The sequence below is a fragment of the Zosterops lateralis genome (assembly GCF_965231275.1).
Source record: "Zosterops lateralis genome assembly, chromosome: 16".
Classification (NCBI taxonomy): domain Eukaryota; kingdom Metazoa; phylum Chordata; class Aves; order Passeriformes; family Zosteropidae; genus Zosterops; species Zosterops lateralis.
The window spans coordinates 8,779,020-8,795,604 of NC_139776.1; the positions used below are offsets into that span (position 1 = coordinate 8,779,020).

The window sequence follows — 16,585 nt, forward strand, 5'->3', positions numbered from 1 at the left end:
CCTTTTTTGCTCCCTGTTCCTCTTCAACACCATCTCCTATTACAATGTACACGGCTTTCCTTCCAAACCTCTGCATTATTCTTTCAAAACAGCTTTCTTTCCCTGAGCAACACAAGAGAAGATACACTTTTTATCTGGACACACACCACAAGCAGAGCTAATATTCAAGCACAGGACCTGGAGTTATCCCCCAACTGAAGTGGCTGCAACATTCTTTGCTTTCTATTCAAACTGGATCTTCTTCTGAGGCAGATCCTCTCCATCCCATGACAGTCAGTAGCACTTGTTTTGTCAGCCAAGGACTTGCAAGTGCTGCAGTTTTCTGTGGGCTTTGTGACTGTGATGGCTTAGGCCACCAGCTGGCAGACTGATGTGACACTCATGGCACTCAGTTTCCAGAGCCCTCTTCTGTTCATTCTGGTTGCAGTAAAATCATGAAAATGCAATGATCCTCAGAGGTTCAAACACACCAGAAAGAACAGAACACAAAAAAGCCCCAAGCCAACCCTATCAGTAGTTATTACTCACAAAGCTCATTCAGCACACTTGACCCCTCTGCAAGAGTAAGAGGATCCAAAAAGTGTTTCTGTAACAGGTCCAACCAGACCTTCCTTCCAGCTGGGTGCAGCTGGACATCCCACGAGCAGTCACTGCTCCCCAGGGTGGGTATATTTCTATATATCTGGCTCACTTCCCCACGGAGACACTTGAGAAGTGTTTTTTAGACTTTTTCCTGCAGTCTGTACTAGGTTAAGTGTGGGAGTCAGGATGTGAATTAGATATCTGTTATTATGGAGCTAAAAATAAAGCTCACTCATTGCACGACTTAGGGACAAAACTTCAGCCTGTCTTAGGTGAGGTTTGCTCGTCAGTTTGCTCGTACCTGTTTTTGTTGCACTGTAAATGTTTTCAATGGGGAAGACAGTGCCCAGTCCATAGAGAAGCACTTTAGCCAGAGCTGGTATAAGCTGAGTTGTGGTGACCAACACATTCACACAGTTGGGCCTAGGAAACAGAAGTTATTAGAAATCTGGGTTTCTCTCTTTCACCCTGGACTGAAAGATGGTAGGAAGCAAACTTTTCCTGCCACTGGAAGTTCCTGAGCCAAGGGGGGATTTTGCAGCCAGAGGAAGATAATGTGAGTACCAGAAATGTCTTTTGATCAGCTCAGAAGAATGAAAAAACCACAAACCAAACTAGCAGCAGTGATGCAGCCGTACTGCAAGCTTGCCAGGATCTCTTTGGTGGGAATTTAAGCACAGTGAAGTAATGTCCATGCTGGGTTCTGTGAGGGCTCTTCCCTCCCTCTCCTCTTTGGTAAAACTGCTCACATGAAAATGGTGCCATAGGTGAGGGAGCCAAGGAAAGGCAAGGAAAAGGACTGTTCTGATTTTGCTCAGTTCACCATCCCAAGCTCACCCCAGCCCTTGATAATTCAGCCTGGCAAACATGTGCAGACTGCCCTCCCACAGGCTTGGCCAGCAAAGCCCTGTGAATGTGTCTCAGTTTGTTTAGAGGGGGAAAACAAGGGAAGCAAAGGAGCTCCTGGATCAAACTCACAGGCAGTTCTTGGAGCTGTTCTTACCGGGAATGTATCAAATTCAGAGCCTTCAGAGCATGTGTGAGCCAGAGATCAGTCAGAGCTTCCAGTTCTGCTCTCAGCTGCAGCCAGGTCTCCCTCTTAGGAGCTCCTATTAAACCTGCAAGCAGGGAAAGTGTCTTTGCAGAAGCACAGAAAGGGACTTGCATGGCTTTGTATGCACAGTGCCAAAGGGCACCTGCCTGTGTTCTGCACTCCCACTGCCCCTCTCTTGGCCCTGGTGACTCCCTTTGTCACTGCCATGTCATTCCAAGGCCCTGCCTTGAGGTCTGACTCAGCAGCACAATCCTCTGCAGCTCAGCTTCCTTCCCCTTCTATTTCTGTGGAATGGTTCAGTCAAGCACACAGGGCAGGACCTCCTTGGAACACCTTTCTTGGAGTGACCATAAAGCTTGCATGGGAAGTGAGCAGCAAGATGGAAAGTGGGAAGTGACCTGAGGCCAGGATGGTTTTGTTTCTCCTGAAAAGCCATGTCCCATTTCCAGTACATGGAGGGCAGACTTGTCCTCCAACTAATAAATAAGTTGTGGTGATGCTTTGAATTTTGCTTCTTTCTTTTTCTAGTCAGAGGGAAACCTGCACTGATGTACTAAAAGGGAAGCTGAGAGTCTCTTGTAAGAACTGTCTGGAACTTGGTGAGATGAACCAATCCAGGGAATCCTGATATCTGGTGGTATCGTTTTGGAGGAGTTAAAACAAGTAGTTATAATACAAGAAAGCCTTCAGACAGCAATCAGACATGCTGTGTACAAAAAAAAGGGATTATTTAGTTTTGAACTGTTTGCTTGCCTGCTAAACATTCTGGAAAATTGGAGAAGGTAGCTTTCCTGCCAAATAAATGACAAAATAAAGCCTCACACTTGGACCTGAGTCTTTCTCAAACCACTAAACCAGGTATTTTAGCTTGACCCCTGCAAATCCTGTACAGAACCACATTTCAGGGTGACTGCAGAGGTGCTTGCTCAGCTCACTGTGAAGCACTCAAATCATGAGGCTCCCTACACCTCCTCCAGAGATGTCCCTGGAGGGTCTGCACTTTTTTGGGCAGCTGAAAGGGCTGCTGGTGGCCTGGCCAGGGGCACTTACCCCCCACATTGTTTTTGTAGGTGTTGTACATCTCTTTGACCCGGCGGTAGCGGAACGCCAATTTCCTCATCCAGTCGACTCCCCCGTGCACGCCCGAGCCTAGGCACAGGTTGGCACTGGCACTGGAACTGTGGAAGCCATCCGCAGAGAAGTTATATGTGCTGGGAGAGGGGGAGGCAAGGGGAGAGGTCACTGTAATTACAGCCTGCACAGCGCCATCAGGGAGGGGAAATGATTGAAAAGAAATGTGGAGACAAGCGGCAGCAGAGACACGCACAGGACGGGCTGTACAGGACTGAAGTTCAGCTTCAGCACAGTTACCAGCACAGATCTGAAAAATGTTCTGTTCCTGCATCAATTTCTCACAATAATCATCCATAAAACCACAAATTGCAAAGCTCTACGTGAGTTCTGCACATTTCATTCTTTTACCATGGCTCTGCAGGCAACACTTTGGGAAAAGCAGATGGAATTGTGCAGAAGTAGTTTCTATGAACATGATGACCCAACTCACACAGGTAATGGTCATGTTTGGTGCAGTTTGGGTACAAATTTCAACAAGGATCTGGCACAGCAAAGTCCAGCTCCTCACACTAAGCCCATTCACTACAGGTTGGACAGTGGGAAACCTTTCAGTCTGGTTTTGAAGCATTTTGGCAACAGCTGTGGCAATTGTCTGGTTAAATCATATCAGAAACTGGTGTGGTCTGACTGGAGTTCAACCTCATATAAATGTATTTCCCAGAATGGTTCAAAGCTCAGCACAGTCAGGGCCTGACAGAAGGCACAGGCACAATAATGTCAGAAAGGGGACTCTACTTCTGTGTGCTCGATAAATGCAGACAGCATGGAGCCAGGAGGGGAGACAGTGCAGGTCTGAGATCACTGACCAGCCCCCTGCTATTTCCAAAGGGCTGGGACTGCCTGTCCTGCAGCTTCCAGCTTGGGACACCCCATACCTTAGATCTTGACCATTATCATCTGATGATACATCATCTATGTGGATCTGGTCACAGTCCTAAGAAGCAGATTAAAAAAAAAATAAATAGAATAGTAAGTAAATGTTGTAGAAAAAAGAATTGAAATAATATAATGCAAAACAACTTTAAGCATAATATTAAGGAGATAAAATCTTACAATGATTTCTAAGTATTGTAGTCTAGCCAGTTAATTGTTAGCAACAAGTATCACATAACACTTGCACAAAATAAGGACAGACAGAGTGTGTGTGAGATCTGCTGTTATCAAAGGGCACAACAGCTCTTGAGTAACACAGTGAGTGGAACTCCTTCCTATGCAGACAGGAGGAAGAGAGATGCTTGTGTTTAACTGAGGAAAGCTGTGCTTTTTCTACTCTTGTGTGGATGATAAGGCAGAGACTTGGCAGCCTTTCCCCCTGTGAGAATACTGCTTTGGACAGGAGGTGTATGCCTGCATAATTACAGGGGGAGAATATCTGTCCCAAAGAGATTTCCAGAGATGCCTGTCCTGCCAGTGTTCTCCCAGATTGTTCTGAGGGGGCTGAGCTGCCTTTGATGTACAGGGGAGCTGGGCTGAAGCACTGAAGGCAACACTCCTTCACTGCCCCAGCCACAGACTGAACTGAGGAATAAATAGCGTGTGTCAGTAATGAGGAAATCTGTGCATAGGAAATTTAACCAGAAAATACACTTGGAGCTCAGCCTGCATGAAGTATGTGCTCAAGATCTTATCTTCCAAAATTCTTCATTGTTCCAGTGGTGGAGGCCCTTCCTCAAAAATGTGAGAAATGTCATTCCTTTGGTTTCTTTCTCAGTCTCAGCATTAACATTAGGAAGAGAAAAATTGGGAAGTTCCCCCCATCACCTTAACTCTCCTTTCTCCATGAGCCTTACAGGTGAGAGCAGAACAGAAAGCCTGCATGCTGATGAACACTATCTTTTGTTTTGGCTGATTTTTCAACAGAGTTTAAAAGCTGTGACACTTGGTACCCCAGGACTCTGGAGTCAGAACAACTGCAGCTAACCAAGGTGCAGTAATTCTTCACCACTTAACTGTTCTGTAAACTACAGAATTTGTTTTATCTTCCTTACACAATGATGAGTTTGATGAATTACTTTAAACTAGCTTCTTTCAGAAAATGGAAATAAAAATAACCCCCAAAGAAGTAACCAAACTTGTTGTCAACGGCAAAACATGACAGACAGTTCTTGTCTATATTAATGAGATTTTCTGCAGCATTTTAGATAATTCTCCAAAAAGACGCACAACTGCATCTTGTTCTCATCTCATCAGCCCTCTTAGCAACCCATCACTGGAGTGTAAATTGCTGTATATAATTGTAGCCAAGCAGAGAATCATCCAGATCTCTGCTGGCACCTCTTTCCTGCAACTCCAGCATTTTTTAAGCCTCCTCCCAGTGGTTTGGAGGAAGTCTGGCAGGAGAAGGCCCACTTTATGTCCTCAATTCTTCTGCAGGATATAATAGGTGTTAAGAGAACCCTTTTAAATTAATGTGTATTTTGGGATGCCAGGTATGTTTTGAATTTTGTAGTTAAAACACAGAACACTATTCCTGGAATTGTACAAGAGCTTTTTCACACAAGAAAGAAAACCCAAAAGAATTTGGATTGAGATTTGGACTTTCAGGAAAGAAGACTGGAATAGTGTGAACCACGCTGGGGTCACGCTGATGCAGCCCACTCCTCCTCAGCTGTACAGCGTGGGGCACTGAGTCAGGGGAAAGGCATTTGTGGAGGGATCTGTTTTTCTCATTTGTGAATGGATTGTTCTGTACACTGAAGTGTGACAACAGTAGCTATCACATTTCTGAGTTAATAAAACACCCTGACACTGGGTGAGACACTACCTCATAGCACTGCTCGTGTTACCGGGAACTCGGGGAGCTGCCTGCAGCCACAGCCTGCACCACCTCCTGCCACTGGGCTGCAGGACTCATTTTTCATTCTTGCAGGATTTCCTTGAAATCTCAGCGAGTGGGGAATCAAAGCAGGATCCCTCAGAGGTTGTTGGAATGGCAGGAAGGCTGTGATGGGGACGTGGTCTCACATCTGCTGATTTTCAGTCTGACACACTGGGATCTCAGGGTGGATGATGAGTGGCACACACAGCCCGTACCTCAGTCGAATGTGTAAGACCTCAGGCAGCCCTTGCAGCTCTGGGCACTGATCTGGTCTTACTCTTGGGATATCTCTGGGTGCTGCACAACCTGCCTCCAGGTGGGACCAGCCACATTTGGAGGAGCCTGAGCTTGTTTTAAATGGCACTGCTGGCTTGGAGAAAGCCTCTGCTGCCTCCTTGTGAAATACAGGGTTCCTGAGGAGCTCCTTCTGTTATCCCTCACATTCCCACTCTCAAGGTATGTCTCGTGCAGGTATGAAAACAACTTAAAAAGGCACATGTAGACTATTTGTGGATCAGGAGTGTGCTAAGAGTTTTAAACACCTCATGGATTCACTGATCAGTGGAGCTTGTATCCCTCATTAGGTGGGGGTTAACAGTTCCCAGGACACAAAACCTCCAGGGATGGCTCTGAAAGGCAGCAACTTGTAAACACACTAATCCCCTTGTTTGTTAATTCCTCATCTCCTTGTCAGTCCTCCTGCCCTTAATACCTGTTTTCCAGAGAGATGGACAATAATATCTCCAGAGGGACAGGGGGTGGAAGGTGCTGTTCTTTAGCCAGCATTGTACTGTGAACAAAAGGCATCTGGGAAAATAAAGCACAAGCCTGGAAAGCTCCGAGTTTGTATTTTAACTTCACTGTGATTTGTAACCTTGAGTAAGTTATTTTCTCCCCAGTTCCCCTAAAAAGGGGAGCAGAGAGGGAGAATATCTCCTGTCAGGTGAATATTGCTGATAAATTCTGCAGCATGATCAGAGCCCTTTGTGCACAGCACCTTGCATGGCTCACACTTGCAGACTGTAGGGAATTCATCTGCCTCTAAGACTTAACTTGCTGACAGAGAATCCCTTTCTGTAAAAAGACTGAAACTTTTTAGTAGGGTCTAAGATTTCTCCAGTCACCCCCCTGTCCTGGGGATCAGTGATCAGCCTCCTCCCAAGTTACCCCAAGATTTGGGGTGAACCAGCTGGAACCTGGCCTGTCTAGACTGCAGCACTAAGAGAGGATGGGCTGAAGCAAGATGGATCTGAATAGATCCATCTGAATGGAACTGCATAGCCAAAATGCATTCAGCTAATGCATCCAGGAAACAATTACCTGAATCCCTTCTGGGTAGATCCTAAGAAAAGATAAAGCCCTGGCTAACCAGAGTTTCAGATTATTTTTTTTTTTCCTGACAGCAAAAAAGGAGCATTCCAGTTCAGGCTCCTCCCTCAGATTCTAAAGTCAGTTTTTTGCCACGATGTGACATCACATCCTCACCAGACCAAGGAGAATCACACAAATGGGCTGAGAAAACCTTGCTGTATCTATGGACAAATGTTTTGTCCTCATCAGGCACTTCCTGGGAATGCTTCAGAAGGGCTTTGCACCCTGGCAGCACCTTCTCCTCTGCACAGCCCTGCAACCTGCAGCCAGCAGAATAAATCATTCCCCTGTGCTAAAGCAAGGGAATTGATTTCCTTGTCCAACTTGCCTCTCTGGAAAGGATGGGTGACATTTTCTCCACTTGTTTCCCTTATTCCACAGCCAGGAATGCCAGGAGGCCAGCCATGCTCTGGAATTCTGCATTTCAGGCTGCTGGAACCCCCCAGAATAGCTGAACTTGGATTTGTGCCACAGAAACACCAGGCTCTGATTATGAGAATTCCTGCTTTGGCTTCAAATGGGCAGCTCTGCCCCTGCTCCCTCAGGTCAGCCCCTCACACTCTGCCCCAGCACTAAAGATGGTCAGAAATAGTTTCTGTCTTGTGCAATTTTAGCTCATTTTGTCTTGCACAGGCCAGCACTGCACCACATGATGGTGCTAATGTATATGGCAATGCTTGTGGGTCTTCAACTCAATCTGTTCCCGTGCTGCTTTTTACAAATTCTTTCTTTCATTTTTAAGGATGTTATTCACTGCATTTTTTAAGCCCAGTACTTGGTGATGTATGATCCTTAAATACCCCTCTGTGAACACACAAAAGTGACTTTTATTTATCATCCCAAATGAAGGAGTAGGGTGGGTAACTGGACGACTCTGTTGCTGCAAATTCTTCCAAACTGACATGGCTTTTTTGGAAAGTAAAATTCTGTAAGGCACATTTACTTTTCTTTAAGTCTCCATCATCCATCAATTTTTCATTGAGAAAGCTCAGCTAAAACCAAACCACCAGTGCCCAGAGCTGTTACTGAGTGACAAATGTGCACAACTTGACGAAGGCCAGACAATTTGCTGCTTCATTTAAAGTTTTGGAGCAGTAAGTGAAAAAAAGGAGAAAACTTATTTTTAAGTGAAAAAAGAAGAAAACTCATTTTAAAATAACTGGTAATTCTTGCAAAAGTCTAGATAGAAAGGCAGAGGGGTTTTGTAGGGTCACTGTACAGGACATGGAGCTTTGTTGCATCACATATTGAGATCTGATGGGTGAAAGGTGATGGTTCTGTAGTAATATTATCACTTCTTAAATACTGCCCTGGGCTTCCAAAGAGGAGCTCTCTTTTTTTCTTTTTTCCCCTAAGAGAAAGATTTTACTTTGTACTTTCCGTTCCCTCATCACAAACTCCCTCTATGAAAAAAGTTGAAAGAGGAAAAGTCTGTCAGTTCAGGTGCTTGTCCTTGAAAGGAAATAAAAATTCTCAGCAAGTCAAACCTTAAGACTGCAGGAGCCAGGTGGCAGGAAAGGTTGTGCCTCCCCTAGCACAGGGGACCACAGTGCAATTAAGCAGTGAAGGAACCAGAAATTCCTGCTGAACTCCTCAGGCACAGAAAAAGTTCTCTCCTTTCATCTGGCACAGAAACAAATTCTTCCTTTTTCAAGTGAAGGAAGGAAAAAAAAAAAAAAAAAGACCACAGAAGTCAGCCCAGGGATGCCAGGTTTTTTCTTCTCCAAATGCCTCCAAGCAGTGTTTTGATTCCAAGGTGCCCTGAGCACAAACCCCACCTTATCACTCTGTACATGATCCACTCATTCTGAGTGTTCTGACTGCAAATGCCAACACATTTTCATCACTGCTGCACAGCTGTTCCTCAGCATTCTGCCAGCATCACTTTGCCTGCATTTTACCACACACTCAAAAGGATTTTTGCTTTGTATGAGAGTATTTAGGAAAAAAAAAAATTCCTGACCAGAACAGAGGTGTCAAAGGGCTGCTTCCAATAAGCCAACTAAGGTCCATTTCTCTGGGGCCAAAAAGAAAAAGTTTCTTGGTCAAAACTCCCATGTTTGTAGACCACATGCAAATGATTCCAGAGAAAGATGTTAAATTAAATAAGCAGCTACATACCTCCAGGTCATTGAAGAACAGATGTGTATCTGCAAGGTTGAAGATCATTTCTTCCATCATGAGGCCTATCCTCACAGACGTTGTGGTGTCCTATAGAGGGAAAACCAGCTTTTTTTCCATTCACTTTGATTTTCTTTTTTGAGGATGGGTGTGGGGGTGGGAGATCCTAGACCAAACTCAGGATGTACACATTCCTATTTCTTAAAACACATTTATTAAAGTAATTTTACTTCCCAAGTATATTTAAACATTAACAAGATTCTCCCATCCTTTTGCTCTCCTAGATAAACAAATTCTGTTCTTTGAAGGATGTCTGTGACTCCCCCTGACCACTAACAGCCCACACACTTCAGATGACATAAAGATCCTTTAAACACCTGAAGCTATGTAAGAATTGCTTCAGTAGGTTAGATAAAAAATTGATTTCCAACATCATCATTAATGACTAGTTTGGGGGTAGTTATGCAGCAACATGACATGCAGAGGGTGATTCTTTGCTGTCTTGTCCTTCAAACCAGCAATTCCACCCCCATTGAAGCTGCCTACTTATTTACCAGCATCAGCAGAGTTAAAACAGCCCCATCCTACCATGTACACCCAATTATAACGTGATAAAACCCTTGTCCAATATGAGTATTGCTGCTCAGATCAGCAGGCTTGCAGAGCCCCAACTGCAGCCCCAATGGCAGCTACTCCCAAATACTGACACTGCTTTAAAAAAAAAAAAGACAAGACACAGCACAAACTCAGGACAGGCTCCCTCTGCCACTGCACTGGGGTTGGGAATGGCAAAGCACTCAATGCCCCTGACTGTGCCCATCTCTCACTGATTTTCCTGTCCCAGCAGCTCCCAGCCCAACCATGTGTGGGTATCATTCAGCCCTTCCCCAGCAGGGTCCCAAACTGCTTCCTGAAAGGGAAGGGCATGGTGCAGAAGCTCTGGCTGCCTGTAGCATTTTAAAACCATGCTTTTTGAATGACTGAATGGAAAGATGCACGTGCTGGCAGCTCTAAAATATCTTCTGTACCTTCATAAGCACATGTGAACATTCTCACACCCAGATCCTGCTCCTGCCAATATCAGTGACAAAACCTTTAGTGAATTCTCCTGGAGAAGGATGATGCTACCTGCAGCTCCACTTAAGTGAGTTTAGTTAATTCATCCTAGAAAAATCAATGTTTTCCCCAGCTGAGACACCACTGAGCCTGTGAAAGGGCTGTCACTTCATTGCCTCACCAAGTCAGCAAGTCAACCACCCCTCCTGCCCCAGACACCTACACCTTGTTCCTAAATCCACAGCAAGAGCACAAAAACACATTGATGCAAACAAAGTTACCAGCAGTGCATTTTCTTATTCATTAAATACCTCACAAACACAAGCAAAAATAATCTGTATTTAATTCCATAAACAGTCATAGCACAAAAGCTTTGTGCCTGTTCAAACTGAACAACAACAGACAACTTGGGAAAACCCCACACATTCCCACAACAGAATTTCCTCTCTGTTGTTAATTCATCTTCAGCAGGTCAGGCACCTCATCTTGATGTATAAATCTGCCTTGCTTCAGCATGGTGTGTGTGACTTCAGCAGAGGAAACCCACCCACTTAAACACAGCCTCTGCTCTAATTTTCTGCAGATTTCTTTGGAGCCCTGTTATTGTATGACAGGACAGTGATGAATTGACTGAGGAGCTCTAACAGGGAGCACAATGTTGGGAGGGTGAGCACATTTCAATCAACCTTTGTGGCAGACGCCGTTGACATGGATGGTGTACTACACACCAAGCTAATTATTACACATTCTCAGTGAAGCTCTCTTTAATTAGAGCAGAATGGCTGTGGTTTCAGCCATGTGTGTGACTCACAAGCACTGTGCCCATTACAGAGGAGCTCTGTCACTCACGTTTAATCATTTGCTGTCCCAGAAACAAGAGCACTGTCTCTGGGCAAAAAGTAAAAAACTTCAACAGGCTTGCCTTGAACGTGTCTCTCATTTTCAGCCCCAGAGCTGCTCCCCTGATGAGGCACAGGGACACAGGCCCAATCAGGGCATTTGACTGTGGCCCCATAGGAGCAGCACTGAATCAAATTTTACTACCCAGGTGTAGTTCCACGGGGGAACTGTTTTGAAGAAAATATGCTGCTAGGAAGAAATTATTTTGTAAAATGGTTTTTAATGAAGCAATTTATTTTTATACATTTCAAGGATCATTAGGCTTTAAAACTCTTTCAGGAAATCTCATTGGCTGCTATCTGTCATTTATCCTCTAAGTTTCATTTTAGCTTTATTGGTATTAATCACTAATGGGGAGTAGGAAACATTTCCACAGTGTATGAAGTTACCTTCTCTTTAACTAAACAATATGGAAACCAAACTCTAGATGAGAGGGGGGGGTAGAAAAAAAAAATCTTTCTCTTGAGATACAGAGTATGATGGAATGAAAACAAAACAGAAAAATGCACTTTACCACCCAGAGGGGAAGTTGTTTGGGGAAATGATTTGGCACCACTGCTTCCACAGTATGGACATTTCCTCCACAACAAGGCACACTTCCAAGTCTTAAAGAGGCTGATAAAGTTTTAAGGCCAACCAGCACTCCCAGTATGACAGAGGTGTCCAGAGGCACGAGGCCAGGGCTCCTCCAGCAGTTATTTATTTGCATTACTGTAGCATCTAGAAGCACTAGTCCCAGACTTGAACCCCACTGTGCCAGAGGTTGTGCCCAACCCAAGGAAAGATGGAGTCAATTCAAGTAGGAATGAACAGGAAAATCAGGCTGACAGAGAAGCACCAAAATGAGATGGGTGTACCCAAATTCTCTGTGTGTAAATAATCAGAGAGAGAACTATGAAATTTGAAGATGTTGATGGAGTGCTCTTCCTAGGCACAGAAACCCTGTGCCACTAAAGGACATCTCTGTGCTGCCAGTGGTGCCCTGGTGGTCTGTGAGTGCCTGTGCTGGAGCAGTGAGTTCAGCAGAGCAATGTAAAGTTACCAGTGATCCCTGCTAAAATCCTTCTGTAGGAAAAGTGTGCCCAGGAGCCCTGGGAATGAGATTCCTGACTAACACATCCAAGTAACACTTCCTCATGCATGTGAAGCTCAAGGACCACAGACAGCTTGGAATCAAATCTCCTCCAGGAACCACTTTTCTGCAGTGAAAACAGATTAATCTAAAAACTCAACCCTCAGAGCTTGTTTAGTAACTTTAGAAGAGCGAGGTCCTCCCTCTGCTAATCTACAAGTCATGCTCTCACAAACAGGGACAATGAGAGGCAGGGGTGGAAAACAGGCAATAAACTCCTTTTGTAAATAAAACTTCCAGCAGCACAGTGAAACCCCACATGCCTCATCTCTGCCATGCTCCACTGGTGGAATGTCCTTCAGGGTCAAAATTAAACAGCCCCACAAATTAGTTTTAGTGCAAAGCCCTGGTGCTCGGACATGGCAGACCAAGCATTCCTGATCCTCCCATGCACAGCCTGAACAGCTTCCCCCCATGGAAGCTTGGGGGAGACAAGTATCAGGAGGGAAGTGATCATTCTCAATTATTCATTCCTCCATACACCCTTCTCAGCACATCCTTCACTCCCACTTCTAAAGAACAGGAGTCACAGTTTCAGAGTTGCCCATTTCTATTTAGGGCACACCTTGAGGGAACCGAGAGGTAAAAAAGTTCCTATTCCCTACTAGTGCTTCATAAACAACAAGTGATCAAAACATACAAAAAAAATAAGCCCTTATTCAACATTTTCGATCAGAAATGTTTTTCCTAAAGAGCATCATTGGACATGTCCCTGCTGACAGTGACCACACCTTGTGAGTGAGGTAATTTCCACTGTGAGAGAGGCTCTGCCAACACCCAGCTCCCCTTGCTCTGGGGAACTTTTGCTGCCTGCTCAGCACATATTCCTACTAGAGGGAAACATGGGCAGCAGCAGCCTGTGGAACATAAAAAGGAAGACAAAAACATCCACTTAGCAAGGAGCACATTTAATTTCATATCCTAGTGGCATATCACACATTTGTTGCCAGTGTTGCTCTTAGTTTGGCCATTTGCAAGCACTGCTTCTAACCCTTGAACTAGTTCTCTACATTTGAAGTGAATTGTGTTTTAAAAATTACAATTTGAGTTCCGTTATGTCCACTGAGCTACTAACACCTCCCCTAAAATTAATTTCTGTTTCAGTTTTCATGTTAAACCTTCATTTCAAGTAATAATACGACAGAAGATTGCTAAAAGGAGCTTGTTGAACAGCCTTCAGTTTGTCTTGAAGACAATTTCCATGAAAACTGGGGGTGAGCAAAGAACAAATATTTCCCCATGACAGCAGTGGGAAGGCAGATCTGCTCACACCACACAGAACTCCCACTACTCTGTATTTTAGCAGAGCAAAGGGAATGCAGAATGTGCATGTACACCCAAATTAGCTTTAACGTGGCTGCAAACTGCTGCCAGGAGGTTGCAATGTGCACTGTGTGGGTCCCTAGACCCTCTCCAGGAGCTGACCTGCACAGAAACCTTCACTGCCAGGGGTAGTGGCTTCAGCCCCAGAGCAGCCTTTGAGCCAAACTGCACCAGCAGCACCTCCCCAAAGGCTCTGCACTGAAACCACCTTCCCACAGACCTCCTGGAACACGGAGATGGATTTTTCATGCGCTGCTTCTACTTGCCCCAGAACATGCATTAAGAAGACATGTATTTGTTAACACCTGCAACTAATCCAAGCTGCATGTCCACAGCCAGCTCTGCCTTCCTGCACACGGTAATTCTGAGAGGAAGAGGGAAGGAGATTTATCTCTGGCAATCTCTCAAGTGCAAGTCACTCATGCCTCCAACCCTGGCTCCAAAGCTCTCTCCAAGCTCTGCCTTGCAGGTGCCCTGCTCAGACTTGCAGGCCATTAGCAAAGGGGCAAAGCTGCCTCCTTTGAGACAGATAACAAATCTGCTTCTTGTCTGACTCTGCTTCTCTTCAGCAACGTGACAATTAACTCGACATTGGAATTGTTGGGACAAAGTCATTCTGAGCGTGGAGCTTGGATCCAGACACCCTTAAAAACCTCACCAAAATAAAGCCCTAGCATTTAAAACTAATCAGTCCTTTTAAATCCCTGTCAAATACCTATTTATGCCGTGAGCAAATAATTACTTTTCTACAAGGAAGAAAGTATTAATTAAGAGTATTCATCAGACTCCTATTCTATAGGGTTTATCTGCCACAGGTGTCAGCCAGAGGTGAGAGACGGATTAGGATACAATCAAGGGCCTTCCAAGTTAAATCTCCTCCTTGTGGTTATCTGTTAATAACAAAGTTGTCACCAAAAGAAAGAATTTAATAGTTTTAATTGTGTTTAATTACTTGGAAACGCCTAGAAAAATGGACCAACTTGGTTGTAGCATTAAAAACAAAAAATAATCAAAAATATTCAAAGATACGAATACCAGGGCCACATGTTTGAACAAAAAGTCTGTGAGAATAATCATCCTTTCGTTGTAACATTTTATACCTTGATCAAAATTTGAGACGTGAACAAGACTTTCCCAGAATAATGGGAAATTAACTGTGTGTATGAGTTCTAGTTCAAGTAAATTCATGTCTTTTTCAGGAAAAAAAATCACATTTCACTCTTTTACTCACTACACCTAAGTAGCTTAGCTTGCAATTTTATCTCTTTAATAACACAGGCTACAGCCAGTCTGAGCCTCTCAGAGCTTTCCCAGTGAGAGTGAGTATTTGTGAGGAAAGTTCTTTAAAGTAATGAAAGTAGTGGAGGACCTAAAAGACATTTTCTGAAGTGATTTACCTAAGGGACTACACTTCAGGCTTTTTTGAAAAGGATCATCCCTTTTCAAACAGAACATCTCAGTTCTTCAGTGTCCAAACTTTTTCCCACCAAAATAAGGACATTGTTTATGAAAACATTGATACATCCAAGGTTTATTAGACAATCTACTGAATTTAAATGAAAAGTGTCCACAGACAGCACAGTGTGACATTGTGGGAAGTCCATGATGGATGGAGAGCAAACAGAACTGAATCCCTTTTCTTCAGGTCCATTTTTATATTCAACCCTTCTGTGATTTAAGAGGCACTTCTAAGTATTCCTACTGTTCACTGAAAAACTCCCTTTACTGTTGTGTCTCCTCACATATGGTTGGAAATTATTCCAATAACCAAATGGGCACACAGGTCACTAAATCCTCACATTTAGGGGCACAAAGAGGTTGAAAAGGCTCTTCTCCCGCTCCAAAGGAACTCTGCTTAGGGACAGCCACATTAATTTATCCAGGGTCTGAACCCATCAGGTCTGAAGTGGATTCCAGTCCTGTGGGAATAGTGTACCTAAATACAGGTTAAAAGCTGGGCCATGATGCTTGAGGATAAATGGGAATTATTTTTATTTAGTAATACAAAAGTTTCATGACCAAAAACCTACAAATAATTTCTTTTTACTGTACATAGCATGAGTTTCAGAAAAGGGAGTGGAATTCAAACCAAATTAATCTTCATTTCCTTCCCCTCTACACAGGAAAGTCACTGTATTTTTATATTAAAGCCCTTGATAGCCCTGTGAAAAATACAAAACTTCTGGAAAGCTTGGTGGAAACACATCATGGAGTGTAATCCTCAGCACAATGACATATTTTGCACATGCAGCTTCCTAAAATAAGTCATGTCCTCTTGTTTTTTTTAACTTTTCCCCTTAAAACTTCAGTCCCAATTCAGCCATAGTGGAAAGCAGGTTCCCTTTCCTCAAGCTTAATAACCCAGCATTGTTTCTGATATATATTTTATGTCAAAAATAATCCTTTAATAGTTCCAAATGCCACGTGTGGTCTGCTCAGAACCCCCCCTGCTCCCCTAAGCTCCAGGACAAGAGGTCACATCCACAGGAGCTCAGAGCATCTCCTGTGCCCACCTCCAACCTGCTGGGATCTGGTTTTTGCTGCTCCTGCTGCTGCTTCTCATCATCAACCAGCACAGATGATAAACACAGATGTTTGCTCCCGAAATACACATTGGAAATAATCAAATGGCTGGAATTATTTACTCCCTTCTCTCCAATAATGAGCTAAATAATTGATATAGCAGCATGTCTAAAGTAACAGACTTCTTTATTACCTGCAGTGATTGAATGCTTTTTTAATTTAACTTAAAAAGGCATTAAACACAAGGTTTAGCCTCCAGTGGGTAAAAAAATCTCCAACTTCCTCAGAAAATCCTTTCCAAATTGTATTCATCTTGACTTAATCCATGATCTACTGAGTGAATTAGGCTCTATTTGTTTTGAAAATCTATTTTATGGAGTTCCAAGGGCTGTGTTTTCCTTAGGAAGGGCTTATTCTGCCTTTCTGCCCAGGATGCCTGCTAGCAGCCCTCAGCATTGGCCTCTGCAGGTTTTTAACGTCCCAAGGTGCCCCACACATATGACTAACAAAATGTAAATAAACACAGCTGAGCCAGTAAGAAATTGGAAGGTTTTCTCATTAAAGAAATAAA

At 43.9% G+C, this 16,585-nt stretch overlaps 1 protein-coding gene across 2 annotated transcripts in view; it reads right to left on the reverse strand.

The window, feature by feature from the left end:
• EYA2 (EYA transcriptional coactivator and phosphatase 2) overlaps positions 1–16,585 on the reverse strand; it is a gene marked incomplete at its 5' end in the record, with an annotated part of 85,849 nt that overhangs the window by 2,783 nt on the left and 66,481 nt on the right. For both annotated transcript variants that reach the window (XM_083873556.1, XM_083873555.1), the window contains 6 exons: positions 2–102; positions 884–1,005; positions 1,586–1,700; positions 2,687–2,847; positions 3,646–3,704; positions 9,081–9,170. In XM_083873556.1, the coding sequence (XP_083729682.1) occupies positions 2–102; positions 884–1,005; positions 1,586–1,700; positions 2,687–2,847; positions 3,646–3,704; positions 9,081–9,170 (648 nt within the window). The remainder of the gene's footprint in view (position 1; positions 103–883; positions 1,006–1,585; positions 1,701–2,686; positions 2,848–3,645; positions 3,705–9,080; positions 9,171–16,585) is intronic.